The sequence below is a fragment of the Pelodiscus sinensis genome, chromosome 9 (assembly GCF_049634645.1).
Source record: "Pelodiscus sinensis isolate JC-2024 chromosome 9, ASM4963464v1, whole genome shotgun sequence".
In the NCBI taxonomy this organism is placed as follows: Eukaryota; Metazoa; Chordata; order Testudines; family Trionychidae; genus Pelodiscus; species Pelodiscus sinensis.
Genome location: NC_134719.1, coordinates 61899934 through 61915140, shown reverse-complemented (window position 1 = coordinate 61915140; position 15207 = coordinate 61899934). Strand labels below are relative to the sequence as shown.

Here is a 15207-nt window from a genome sequence, read left to right as displayed (position 1 = left end):
CCCCAGTATAGAAAGGATGTGGACACATTGGAGAGGGTCCAACGGAGGGCGACCAAAATGGTTCGGGGGCTGGAGCGCATGACCTATGAGGAGAGAATGAGGGATTTGGGTTTATTTAGCCTGCAGAAGAGAAGAGTGAGGGGGGATTTGATAGCAGCCTTCAGCTTCCTGAAGGGAGGTTCCAAAGAGGATGGAGAGAGGCTGTTCTCAGTAGTGATGGATGGCAAAACAAGGAACAATTGTCTCAAGTTACAGTGGGGGAGGTCTAGGTTGGATATTAGGAAAAACTATTTCACTAGGAGGGTGGTGAAGCACTGGGATGGGTTACCTAGGGAGGTGGTGGACTCTCCATCCCTAGAAGTTTTTAAATCTCAGCTTGACAAAGCCCTGGATGGGTTGATTTAGTTGGCATTGGTTCTGCCTTGGGTGGGGGGCTGGACTTCCAGCTCTTTGATTCTATGAATTACATCATGAGGTTTCTCATGGTACCCGATTGTTCATAACATATCTGTAGAATCTATGGCTGAAGAGCTTGATTTCTTCACAGTGAGTATGAGGGCTGTTTGCTGTTCTCTGATTCAGGAATGCCTATCTCCAGCGGAAGTTAGAGCTCCACAGATGCAGTGCTAATCTCATGATTGGCATATGATCTCTCAGGAACTTTACACCAGGGGAGGATAAGATGAAGGAATTTTTCTGCAGTTTCAGCTTTTTTTAAAGTAGTCTCTAGCTGTTATGGTTGAGAGGAAAGTACTTAAACATGCGCTAAAATGCAACTGATGTAATGTCTTCCTGAGCTTTCAGAGAGCTTGAAATAAAAGCTTTGAGGCCTGAATAGAACCATTAATTTCAGGGGGTCCTAATTCAGATGTCAGTGATAGTTTTTTCCCCTATGTTAACTGTTTTACTACTTTTTAAAACGTGGGAAAGGAGGGGAGGTAGGTGGTATTATTAAGATCTACAAAATAAAAATATAAGGACTTATATCAAATTGTATTTTAAATCCATTTAATTAAAATTCTAAAATATTAATAGACTTTTAACAATGCCAGGATGGCTTGGAAGGAGGTGCAGTTAGTTACATTTCCTTGAAAGGAAGCTTTCAAATGTTTGGAAAACATTGTTTTAAGCCTCATTCCTATAATGTCACTAGAAATACTCCATGGAATTACAACCTTGTTAGAGCCAGCTGAGTATTATGATTTCTTTTCTGAAAATTAATGAGGCAGGGAAAACTGTCTTATGGTGAAAATTTAAGTTTAAACTTACTCTTGGTGGTTTTCTTCTAAACATTCTCAAGTCCCCATGTACCTTTGGCTTTTTTTAAAGGTAACTGTTCTAATTCTCCTCACATCAGTTTTACACTGATTTAACTCTATTTCAGTGGAATTACTACTGATTCAGACTTGTTTAAGTGGGAGTAGAACAAGACCCAACATTCTCATGCAGTGAAAGCAGTACCTTTGCAAATAGACAGTGTTGATAGAGGACAAAGAATAGTGTAAAGTATACATGTTTTATTTGATGCACATTAAGCCTTCACCAAAGTGGTTACAATTCCATGCACTTTAGTGCTTCCAGATCCAGAATATGCCATGATCTGAATACTGTATTATGAGACAAGAGCTGCATGAATTTTAAATATTTAATAAAGTAAAACTTTATTTTTTTCTAGGCATACTCAGTCTATGATGAAGAAATTGGCTATTGTCAGGGACAGTCCTTCCTTGCTGCAGTGTTGCTGCTACATGTAAGTAAATTATAAAATGAAGGTTCTGACATGGTGAAAATGAAGCAGTTTTAAAAATTTTAGTTCTATAACTTGGGGTCAGTCAAACATTCACCAGTGCTAGATTTCTGTTCATTTTTCCTTCCCTGGGGAATCCTTTTTGCCTGGAGAGAATACATGTGCCTTATACCTTTACATATGTGTGGTTCTACTCAAGGAACAACTAAAATATGAAATTGCAGAGCTACTAACCATGGTAGGTAACAGGGGCAGATGAGGATTTTGTGGGGCACAGGACAGCACAATTTCGCGGGGCCCCCCTTTTGACACGGCGCATGCGCGGGGCTTCTTGAAGCGCAGGGCCCGGGGCAGCCGCCCTGCTCGCCCTGCCGTATATCCACCCCTGGTAGGTAACCTATTGCTTAAATCAGCTACAGTACCAGATGACTGGGGAATGCTAATGTAAATCCACTTTTTAAAAAAGGCTGCAAAGGCAATCCCAGCAATTACAGACCGGCAAGCTTAAATACAGTGCCAGGCAAATTGGTTGAAACTATAGTAAAGAACCTAGTTTTCAAACACATAGATGAACATGATATATTGGGGAAGAGTCAACACAACTTTCGTAAAGGGAAATCATGCCTCATCAATCCATTGGAATTCTTTGACAGTGTCAACAAGCATGAGGACAAGGGGGATGTTGATATAGTAGCATACTTGAACTTTCACAATATTCCTCTCCAAAGCCTCTGAAGCAAGATAAACTGTCATGGGATAAGAGGAAAGATCCTCTCATGGCTCAGTGACTGGTACAAAAATAGGAAACATTGGCTAGGAATAAATGGCCAGTTTTTATAATGGAAAGCAATATATGTAAATAAATAAAATATAAATAGCAGGGATCCCCTAGGAATCTCGGACCCATACTGTTCAACATATTCATAAATGATCTGGAAAGAGGGATGAAAAATTAGGTAGCAAAGTTTGTAGATAATACTAAATTACTTAAGCTCATTAAGTCCAAAGCTGGCAATGAAGAGTTACAAAGGTTATCTGGACATGCCACAGGATCTCACTAAACCATGTGTCTTTGCCACTAAATAATTGAAATTCATTGTTGATTAATGTACAGTGATGCTTATTGCCAAACATCCCAACTAGACCTCCAATAAAAATGAGGGGGTCTAGCTAGCTGTTACTACTCAAGAAAGATCTTGGATATCTCTCTGTTAACATCTGCTCAATGTGCAGCGGCAGTGCAAAAGGTAAAAGAATATTAATTAAGAAATGGATTGACAAAAATAAAATTTCATAATACCACAATATATATCCATGGTATATCCATCCCTTGAATACTTTGTGCAGTTTAGGCCACCCCATCTCAAAAAAGATACATTAGAATTGGAAAAGGTGCAGAGAAGGAAAAATAAAAGTGATTAGGGGCATGGAACATAAAACTATGCATACTGGATCAGAGCAAAGATCCATCTAGCTCAGAATTCTGTCTTCCGACACAGTAGCCAATACCAGATGCTTCAGAGGGCATGAACAGAACAGGTAATCATCAAGTAATCCATCCCATTCCCAGGTTCTGGGAAACAGAGGCTAGAGACACCATCCCTGCCTATCCTGGCTAATCACTATTGATGGACCTATCCTCCATGAATGTATCTAATTCTTTTTCGAACCCTGTTATAGTCTTGGCCTTCACAACATCCTCTGGCAAAAATTGTACATTGTGAGAAAAAAAATGTTCTTTTGTTTGTTTTAATCCTGCTGCCTATTAATTTCATTTGGTGATTCCTAGTTCTGGCCTTATGAGAAGGAGTACATAATGCTTCCTTATTGACTTTCTCTACACCAGTCATGATTTTATAGACATCTATCCTATCCATCCTTAGTCATCTCTTTTCCAAGCTGTAAAGTCCCAGTCTTATTAATTGCTTCTCTTATGGAAGCTGTTCCATACACTTAATCATTTTTGTTGCCCTTTTCTGCACCTTTTCCAATTCTAATATATCTTTTTTGAGATGGAGCAATCATAACTGCATGCAGTGTTCAAGATGTGAGCATACCATGGATTTATATAGAGGCAATACGATATTTTGATATTCTCTGTCTTATTATCTATTTCTTTCTCAATGATTCATAACATTCTGTTTGCTTTTTTGACTGTTGCTGCATATTGAGTGGGTATTTTCAGAGATCTATCAATAATGACTCCAAGATTTTTGTCGGGTGGTAATAGCTAATATAGGCACAATCACTTTATATGTATAGTTAGGATTATGTTTTCCAATGTGCATTACTTTGCATTTATCAACATGGAATTTATCTACCAAGTAAAGTAAGATTTTTTTTTTGTAACTCTTTACAATCAACTTTGGACTTAATGATTTTGAATAATTTTGTATCCTCTGCAAATTTACAAAATGCAAAAATGCATTACTTTGCATTTATCAATATTGAATTTTTTCTTCCCTTTCTTGCCTACTCACCCAGTTTTGTAAGATCTTTTTGTAGCTCTTTGCAGTCTGCTTTGGATGTGACTATCTTGAGTAGTTTTGTATCATCAGCAAATTTTACCACCTCATTGTTTCAGAGGGCATGAACAATTTTTTCTGATCTATAGGATTGGGTCCCAATACAGATCTCTTGGGGGACACCACTATTTACCTCTCTCCATTCTGAAAACTAACCATTTATTCCTCCTACCTTTTGTTTCCTGTCTTTTAACCAATTACCAATCCATTATTGAACCTTCCCTCTTTATCCCATGGATTAAGAGGTTACTTTGCTTAAGAGCACTTGGTGAGTACCTTGTTACAGGTTTTCTGAAACTCTAAATACATTATATCCACTGAATCGCCCTTGTCCACATGCTTGTTACCCTCAAAAAGTTTAGTAGATTGGTCAGACATAATTTCCTTTTACAAAAACCATGTTGATACTTTACCCAGGGCCATTCCTAAGGTGACAGTAGGCTTTGAGCAACTCACGCCTAAGAACTCTAGATGTGGGACTCAGGGCAACCACCCCACTACAAGCCCCACCCCCACATTGATTCTGCTCTGCCCCTATCTGCCTGTTGCACCCCTTGCTTGGAGCCCTCTCCCCCAAACAGTACCAGCCACAGGACAACTGGGGGACCTGCCTCAGGGCAACAGCAGTGATTGGGCCACCACACTCACCACTGAGGTAGCGACCTGGAAGCCTGCTCCTCTCTGCCCACTTCCTAGCTCACTGCACTGCACTTCATAGGCCATAGTGTATGCTCCTTTCTGTTTTCTTCACTAGGATTGAACTGCCGTTTGTTAGAGGATGCTTTTTATTGTCTTACTTTTTTGGGGGGAGGGCGAGGGTGTTCTCTTACAATGTTTTTAAGACTGTCCATCTTAGAAGAGAGACAATTAAGGGGACATGTGGTGGTGGTCCAAAGGGTGTGGTGAAAGTGAATAAGGAAGTATTATTTATCCCTTCACCCCATACAAAACTGAGATCATCCAATTAAATTAATAGGCAGTATTCAAGATATGAGCATACCATGGATTTATATAGAGGCAAAATGATATTTTTCAGTCTAAAACAAAGAAAAAGAAGTATTTCTTCAAACCATGAAGAAGTACAAGTGTTTCTGCAACATGTAGTAAAGCTGCAGAACTGTCTGTCAGGATATGATGTGAAGGCCAAACTTACGACTATGGGGTCAAAAAAGAATTAGATTCCTGGAAGGTAGGTCCATCAGTTCTCATTAGCCAAGAAACCCTGGGATGCAACCTCATGTTCCGAGTGTCCAAAAGCCTCTGGCTAGCAGAAGCTTGGACTGGGATGACAGGGAATGGATCCTTGATCTGTTCTTTTAATTCCCTCTGAAGGTTCTGGCACCAGCCACTGTCAAAAGACAGGATACTGGTCTAGCTACGTGACCATTCACCCAGTATAGCTATTCTTATGTTCTTAACAATCCATTATGTCAGGAATAATTAGGTTTTGTTATCATAGAAGCTATTATGTATTTTGCAGAAGTCCATTTTTATTTGATGGTAAAGGGTACCTTTTTGAATAATCTACATTGTGTGCCAAATCCTGACATTTTTAATGGATTTTCATTTCATTTTTAATGTCTTCATCAGGCCAATTCTCACTGATGGTGTTGGGAGCTTGTCTGAGGCTGGGATTCTCATCTCAGTGGAGCATAAGTACCATTGATTTTCAATAGGTCTTGTGCTCCCAAGTTGCTTGAGCAGTTTTGAATTTTATGAGCAAAAACTAAATAAAGGATTTGACCCATTCAGTGAAAGATATAGTTGGCATTCTTGACTGTTAATTTATATTGTCATCTTTCACTTCCAAGATATTACAACAGTTTAAAAATATGAGATATTTATAGGCTGCTAAACAAATTTATTGCTACATCTATGGCGTGAAGAAATGGGATATTGGAAAGAGTATTTAAAAAAAAAAAGCCATGTTATGCTTTTGTTGATAATGTCACATTAATCACTATCGGAATTTATTTTAATTTAGAGTGTGGTTATTTACAAGACCCTTAAATATTTATTTCTCACACTCGCAGCCCAAAAGGAAAAAAGTTACTAAGTAAGATATCTACAAGAAAAAGATTGTTACAGGCAGCTATTACACCTAGAAAATTTAAGTCGCTGATACCCCATAAGAGTAGTGGAGAGAAATGATGGTCTGTTCATAGACACAGTTGAAACTAGAACCACATTATCACTTTCCCTCCTCCCCACATATTCCAAAATCAAACATTCCATCACTTATTTTACGTGTCATTTCTTACCCAACAGTATACTTTATTTTTTTTTAAAGTTTGGTTTGGATAAGATAAGCTATTTGTAGAGATGCAAGTGTTCAAAAAATGAATAAGCTCCAAATTCTAAATATGATTAATTTTCATTTGACTCCCCTTATCTCCAAAAGTGTGATGCTAGGTTAGCATTACTCTGGAGAATTGCCTTTGAATTAAGATTATAATACTGTATTTAAAGAAGGTGCTGAAGAAAGACGCTAATATTGTTTCTAATGAGTATAGATGGGGCCTAACTAATGTCTTCCTCAAGGAGAATAAATTACTCCCCTAAATTGTTTGTTTTTGTTTGTTTGTTTTTAATCTAACAGATCTGTTTGAATAACTTCATTTTTTTTCTGGTGTGCTGGCAGTTCAGGTTTTTTATCATTTATTTTAGATTGACTCAAAACAAATTTTTTCAAAAACTGTGATGAAATAAAAAGGAAGGGGAAATAGTTTCAGATCAAACAAAACATGTAAATTGACTTGAAACAAAATCCTTGTTTTTTATTTCAATCTTTTTAATATTCTAAAAATAAAATTAAGGAAATTTCAAATTAAAAGTATTTTTGAATTTAAGAAATTTAAACATTTAGATTTTTTTCAGAATCTCCTATAGTACTTTAGCAAAGGGAATTTTAATTTTACAGCTATGGTATTTCAAATCTCTGCATCGTCATTCGAAGTGTCTTTGTGCATTTTCCCCTGCAGATGCCAGAGGAGCAGGCCTTTTGTGTGCTGGTGAAGATCATGTATAACTACGGCTTACGAGACCTCTACAAAAATAACTTTGAAGATCTTCACTGCAAATTTTACCAGCTGGAAAAACTAATGCAGGTAGGATGAGGATCAAGAACTCTTGTCCTTTCTTACATGGTAATGTTGTGTTGGGAAGAGGAAAGCTCTTCTCCTATAGCTGTGGTTCTCAACTTGTGGTCCATGGACCACTGGAGATCCATGGTGACTTTTTCGGCGGTCCACAGGAACATTGTCCAAAGTCACACGGCGTGAGCAGGCACCGCTGTTAGGCTGTTTTATGCTGTGTTCACAAGCATGCGACTTGTCATTCATAGCATCACCTGCAGGAGGAATTCTTGGATCTGAAAAATGGTTTTGTGGCTCAAGACGTGTACCAGCAGTCTACCATAGAGAAATTTTGGGCCAGCGTGACCGGGAGTTACCCAAATCTGTCAGCGCACAGAGTCAGATTTCTTTTGCCATTTGCATCAACTTATACATGCGAGACTGGATTTTCGTGTTTGTTGCACGTTAAGTCCAAACAGAGGAATTGGCTTGCAGTGGAAAGCGATATTCTTTGTGCATTATCAAGTACTGCTCCAAACACTGAAAAGTTTGTCAGTGAGAAGAGAATCCAAAAATCTGTTAGTAAGAAATCAATTTCAAACTAAAATGTTCGTTGTCTGCTCTTTTTTATCATGTCTTAAAAAGGAGGTGGTCCATGAAAAATTTTTGATTTGCCTGCTGGTCCGTGGACTGAAACAAGTTAAGAACCACTGTCCTATAGCTTTAGAAACATACAACTCTCTCCTTTCAGAAGCATATTGAACAGAATTCTTGGATCCTAAGAGCCCTGATATGAGGGACGTATAAAATCTGAAGCCAGTTGTTGCAGATCTATCTGTCTCTATTTTCTTTTGGCTTTCTTATACTTATTCTTGTTAACTTTTTAGATTCAAATAACATATTTGTGTTTCTCTCTTCCCTTCTCTTTTTATTTTTTTAAATTAATGTGATTACAGTAGAACTTCTGAGTTCTCTCAGAGCATATTATTTTAGTATAGTACCATTGTCTGAGTTTGATTGACTTGCATTATGAGTTAAAATATTTTACAAGCTGGGACAGTTCTATGAATATCAAAAATAAACACAACACAGGACATTTTGCAGGTCATGGGTCATTTGACTGTGATTTGATACGCATCTAGTTTTTCTCACATTTTATTTTTCGCATTAAAAGCAATTTAACTCTGAATAAACGATTGCAAGTTTTATTTGATGTCACTTGACTAATTAAGTATTATTAATAGTCCACTAAAATTTGACCTGTAGTACAGTCACAATAATGGAGCTTGCTGTTGGAATCAGTTAGCCAGAGTAAAAATACAGCTGTTGTGCAAACTTCCCTTTCTGAGATTTAAAAACTAAAATACAATGGCTGGGTGCTTTTCAGATAAAGTGTTATGTGGTGCTACATAAAAAAAAAATTTGTTCTCCATATGGATTTTTCATATTTATACCAAACAGCATCAATGGACTTTATCGAGTAAGTGTATCTTTAATGACCAATGTATATAATCTAGAATTGGCATTACTACATACCTGGTGGTCGTATATATTATATTCCTGGCATGTGGAACTTGTCTTGTTATCTAATTGTTAATATTTTTTTTTTTTGCTGATCTTTCATGATCCCTGAGGAAGATATACATTTCCTGCTCCAACATCCATAATTTAATTTTTTCCCCAGACGAAAGCAATCATAATAAAAGCATTAATGTGTTTTTAATAGCTAGTTTCACACACGGTATACATGGTAAAACTACTCTACCGTTCCATAATTAATATCATATAATTTCTCTCTCTAATCCCATGACAGATTATTGGTTTGTTTTTGCTTTGAATAGCTAGCATGCTAGAATCTGTGATGGATAACACAGAGAAAAAGCCACCAAAAATGAGGGTGAAATCCTGTCCCCACTGAAGTTTGTAGCGGAACTCCCATAGGAGCTTTAATGGAGTCAAGATTTTACTTTGCTCTTTTCTCTAACCTCCAGTAATCTTGCTGGCAGTGTTTCTGAAGCTGGAGAATTGCAGGATGACATTTCCCTTTTTTTGTTTTCTTATTCTAGGAGCAGCTACCTGATTTATATAGCCATTTCTCAGTTCTGAACCTGGAAGCTCATATGTATGCATCCCAGTGGTTTCTCACCCTCTTTACTGCCAAATTCCCACTCTGCATGGTCTTCCACATCATTGATTTACTACTCTGTGAGGTAAAATGATACTGTCCTGGAATCAGAGGAAATGCTTTTTGTCTAAAAAATGTTAATAATGTTCCTTTTTTTACTGCATCTTGTGGGAAAATTTAGTCATGCGTTGCTCAGTTTCTATCCGATTAATTTCTAAATGAATGCTGAATGTGTTAAGCAGAAGACACTCACAAAGGCCCTTGCTCTTTATAAATATGGTTTTGTACTAACTGCAAGTGTTTAATTTTTTCAGGATGGATTTAATAAGTATAGGTTCAGTTAGTTAACCATTTGCTTTTTAAAATGGATGATTCATCCAGTTTAACAAATCTGTCTTCTGGCAGCCAAGAGTACTGTGGTAGATTGTTCCCCTAGATCAGAGCCTCCAAAGATAGTGTGACTATTACACATAGTTTCTGATAACCTGCTATTTCACAAAGAGTGGGAGATTACCAGAGAGTGCTAGTACATTAAACTCTTAGGTCTGACAGACAGAAAATAACCAAGCACTGCCTTACTCCAGAGAACAGCGCTGCAGTTTCTTGGGGGGACGTCTACACTATCAACTTAACTTGACCTGTATTAGGTCAGTTTACAGCCACCACAGTTATTACAGCAGTGGTTCATGTTCACACTGCCCTTCTGCTGTGGATGGTATGCATCTTCTCCAGGAGCGCTTCCACCGACTTAAGAAGGGGGCAGTGTGGGGGGCTGAGAGCTAGGGCTCTCAGCACTGTGTGCACCTCCCCACTGATAGCCCACTCCCTGCTGGGAGCCTGGCAGCCCCTTCCCCACTGGGGCTGGGGCAGCCATACCTGGCTTCTTGGCTCCCTGCTGGCAGCTGGGTTGATCCCCCTCTTTCCCCCTTGGCTCCCTGCTGGGAATAGGGCAGCCGCACCCGAATTGCTTGGCTCTCCGCCAGGAACAAGCCAGCTGTACCCGGCTTCTCGGTTCCCCACTGGGAACGTGCCAGCTTCACCAGGCTTCTCAGCTCCTTGCTCCCCACTGGGGGTACAGGTGCCAACCAGATTCCAGGCGCTGAGCTGCCAGCCAGCTGCAGCCATGCTTCCAGTGAGGAGAGTGAGCAGAGAGCCTGTGGGGGGGGCGGGCTCTGGAGTGGGGCCAGGGATGAGGGATTTGCAGTGCAGGAGGAGGCTCCAGGCTGGGATGGAACTGAGGGGTTCAGAGTAGGGGAAGGCGCTTCAAGCTGCAACATGGTTTTGGGGTGTGGGAAAGGGTGTGGGCTCTGGGCTGAGATATGGGGTTGCGGTGCGGGGGGTCGGTGAGGGCTCCAGCTTGGAGTGTAGGCTCTGGGGTGGGACTGGAGATGAGGAGTTTGGGTGCAAGAGGATGCTCCCTCTCCCCAGCTCTCAGCCAATGGGAGCTGCAGAGCCAGCACCAGGCGCAGGGTATACAGCCCCTGGCTGTCCCTACATATAGGAGCTGCAGTAGGGACATACTTCTGCTTCCGGGATACGCACAGAACCACTGCAGGTAGGGAGCCAGACCCCTCCCCAGTAATCCCCAAGCCTGCATCCCTTGGAGGAAGGGGCGCAATGGTGGGTGTGGGGGAGAACAGGCAGTGGCAGGAAGGTGAGGGGCTTGGGGGATGGGTATGGAGACACACAGCCTGGGCCGCTGGGACTCTTGGGATGGTTTGCAAAAATGCTTGGGCCATAGATGGCCCGCAGGCTGTGAGTTTGAGACCCCTACTTTAAAGCTAAAACTGCTTAATTTATGATAGCTAAACAAATAACTCTGACTTCCAGAAAAAATGCAGCCTAAAAGTACTTGGGATCCAGATAATTTTAGAGAAGATAATGGTCAACAATGGTATTAGGTTTGTTCTATAGTTAAAGCAAAAGTGTGTCTGGTCCTCAACGGAGAAGGAAAACAAAATCTAAGGGCAGATGGAGCTTGAGAGAAAAGAGAACTAGGACTGCGGTCATATTGTAAAGCTATGTCTATGTCTCCAACCAGCTTCCAAGAAGAGCTATGCAGCACAGCATTGTCTGCATTGAATAGCTCTTTCTTTTATTTCTTAAAATACAGCAAATCTGTAATTCCAGCACCTGGAAGGATAAAAAAGGTACAACCGTTAACAGTGGAAAATGTCCATCTAAAAAAAAAACCCTTTGAAGTGAGCTTTTTTGTTGGTTTTTTGTATGGGTTTGCAGCCTTTTCATTAACTTGTCTTTGTCATAAATACAAATGAATTTTGAATGACTTTTTACTTCCTTCCTGGCTGAGCTTTCTCTCTGTCTCTATCCTGCCTGTAATTGACAAAATATTTACATCCTAAGTAACTTTTTCAAACAGGAAAAGATGTCTGAAGGAAGAAAAATGGGTAACAAAGTGCTGAATACATGGCCCAGACTAGTCATTCACAATGAGACTCTGGTCCCTGTTAAAATTATGCCAATTATGGTATGGATTAACAGACAGGGATCATTTCAGATGGGGTTTGTCATATTTAATTTATCTGTGATTGGAGGGGGAAGAACATTGATAATTGAAAGGGGTTTTTTAAATGCTCATTCCAGAAAGAAAAAGCATTTATTGGTGACAGCAGCATCTCATAATGAGCAAGTATGCTTCATGCCACTGAAAGTCTCATGGAAGAAGTCATTAATGAACCCTAACATGTGGAGAATATAAGAATTTGGGAAGATGGAGGATAGGAAAGAGGAGAATGGCAAACCAATGATATAGTGATAGATAATGATCAGGATTTTTTTAGCTTTATATTAGAGTTTGTGCCTATATAGAAAAGATCTTTTCATCATTCTCTTACATGTAGCTTGATGGAGATAATTACAGGCAGTCCCCGGGTTACGTACAAGATAGGGACTGTAGGTTTGTTCTTAAATTGAATTTGTATGTAAGTCGGAACTGGTACATATTGTAGGGGAAACTCTAGCCAAACATTTCTCCAGAGCTCAGTTTTATTCTCCCACACCTCACTTCCCTCAGTCCTTTATTCTCAAGCTGAGGTGTCTGCTGAGAAAAGCTGCTCCGTGTCTCCCTGGCCTGCTGGGGGGGGCGCTAGCTTCGCGTCTCTCTGGTCTGCTGGGGGGAAGCTAGTGCGGGGTTGCCTCACCCCGTTTGTAAGTAGGGATCCGATGTAAGTCGGATCCATGTAACCCAGGGACTGCCTGTACTTCCTTGTTAGAACTCATAACAGCCTGGAACTTGCCATGCAAGATCACAGCAAATGTTGGGAGAATCTCAAATGGCTAGGTTTGAATATGTGCTCAAACGCTTAGGTGTATATCCAAACCACTGCCTTTTTTGATCATTCCCACCCTATCATCCTCCTTGTAATCTTCACTCATCAACCCTCCTATCTTATCTTATTGTGATGTACATAAATTGATTTAGAAATGCTAGAAATCATATTTAATAGACCAAGGATCTTATCTTATCTTACTCTTTTTATTTCTATTTGACAAATTACTTTCTTGCAAAGTATCTTGTGCCACACACTCAGTACTTTCACAACCCTGAAATCTTGGTCCATGTATGTATATATGCTTAATGTATATTTACATAATTGTATTGGATTCCAATGGATTGACATTTTGTTTATATAAGTCTAATTACGTATTTATTAGAGTGCAAAAAAAAATCCTGACAAGTAAATTATATGCAGTTATAACCTTTCATGAAATTTTCTGTTAAAGGAAAAGAGGATGAGTCGTGATACATGCTGTATTGTCAAAAGCCAGGAAGTTCAAAGCTAAAACTGTCACTCTACTATTAACTTTGAATTTCCTGACACTTGTTGGTTTCTGTCACAATTGTAATGATAACATGAAATTTTTTGTTTAGTTTTTGATTACAGAAGGTCATTTCTGTGCAAAACATTGAGGATGCTGAACTGCATAAGGATTACATTTCTCTCCTTTTAAAGGGTATATATTACATGTTGGTACAAATCTTGTGGGGCTTGGTGTGTGTTTTGTAGTTTAAGTCATACCACAAAGGGTCAGTTGTCGCAAACATGAATGGATGAATGAGCTGCCCTTTTGGGATCGATATTTCTGATGAATGAGAAGAAATGAGTTACTGGGAATTCAACCTGTTGTTTGTAAATTACATGTATTAATGTATTAAAGATTATAATTATAGTAGTCAGAAACTGGAAAATCTGAGTCAGAGAGGTGAAGCTAACTTTCCCAAGGTCACACAGAGACATAGTGGTAGAGCTGGGAATAGAACTAAGATCTTGTGACTCCTTGCCTTAAATTATAACTCTGGACTGTTCTCCTACCATAAATATTCAACACAGAACCTGGGTAAAATAATGTTCAGAATCAGCCTTGGTAGATTTGTATAAAATTATAAAGACTGTTGAGATTTGTGTGTGAATAAATCTGAGAAGATGTTATTTAAAGTTAGTGAGTGCACATGGATAGAGTTAAATTATGGAGCTGTATTGTATAGCTATGTTTCTTGTAGAGCACTGTGTTTCATAATGAAATAGTTAAAGTCTCATAGGGAGTATAGATATTGGCATAGAAAATTTGATTTTTCCAGTGCAGTGTCTTGCTGGTAAAGGAAGTGCTGGGAAACACTAAGCAGAATGGTATAGCTCAGACCAATAAGGCTGGTTGGCTCGACACATTAGTTCTGCCTCTAGTCCTACAAGTCATAATAGCTTGTTATTTTTTATCTATTGTTGTCAAACTCTGCAATAATTCCATCAACAAAGCCACTTTGAAAAAGAACAGATTAATATTCAACCTGTTAAACTTCCTCAGGATTTGGATCTGGAACAAACTCATTTCCTCCCCAGATCTACAGTGGAGTAAAAATGAATTTTAAAAATAGTGTACAATATTTTATCTTACCAAGGTTTTGTTGACAAAAAAGCTGGAACTTTTCAGAATTAGCTATATTGTCTATCAAACCTATAATTACATATGTCAGCATTTCCATTATGCATGTTTTAATACAGCTTCTTAAATGGCAGAAATGGCTTTCTAAAAATAAACCCTATTTTAGAGCTGTAACAATTCAGTCTTAAAAACTGGCTTTAAATCAAAATTCAGTGCAGAAAGTTTCAGCTGGAAAATGTATCATTGCAACATTGCATGCCATTCAGCAGGACTATATGGTAGCACAGATGTGTGTTACATTCTGTTCCCTTCACTCCTGCAAGTCAAAATCTTTATTTTAAATCAAAAGGGTATTTTAAATCAAAAGTGGTCCCCACATTTTTCTTTAGTCTTCCTCATCTCTCTGAGATCCTGTGGTAATATTTTCTTTCACTGGGTATGAGTTTCTTCTGTGCCCACCAACATTATTCCTTAATTTACTTAAGAGGTTATTCTACAGGGCCTAGGTAGGTTGTTAGCAGCACTCAAGGGGTACGTCTACACAGCGGTGCTATTTCGGGATAACGTCCATTATCCCGAAATAGAATTCTGCACTGTCTACAGAGAAGCCTGTTACTTCAAAATACATTCGAAATAATGTGCTTCTTATTCCGGCTTCCTGTAAACCGCCTAGCACGAGGATTAAGGAAGATGCTGGAATAGCAATTTATTTCAAAATTTAGCACTGTGTGGACAGCACCAAATTTCTAAATAAGCTATTGCAAAATAAGCTACGCAATTTGCATAGCTCAAATTGCGTAGCTTATTTCAAGGTATGGGCTACTGTGTAGACAT

The 15207-nt window shown here is 39.1% G+C and overlaps 1 protein-coding gene across 6 annotated transcripts in view; it reads left to right on the top strand.

Annotated features, from left to right (window-relative positions):
- The window catches only part of RABGAP1L (RAB GTPase activating protein 1 like), a 414231-nt gene that overhangs the window by 257529 nt on the left and 141495 nt on the right, over nucleotides 1-15207 (top strand). For all 6 annotated transcript variants that reach the window (XM_075936918.1, XM_075936919.1, XM_075936921.1 and 3 more), the window contains 3 exons: nucleotides 1676-1750; nucleotides 7254-7379; nucleotides 9413-9556. In XM_075936918.1, the coding sequence (XP_075793033.1) occupies nucleotides 1676-1750; nucleotides 7254-7379; nucleotides 9413-9556 (345 nt within the window). The remainder of the gene's footprint in view (nucleotides 1-1675; nucleotides 1751-7253; nucleotides 7380-9412; nucleotides 9557-15207) is intronic.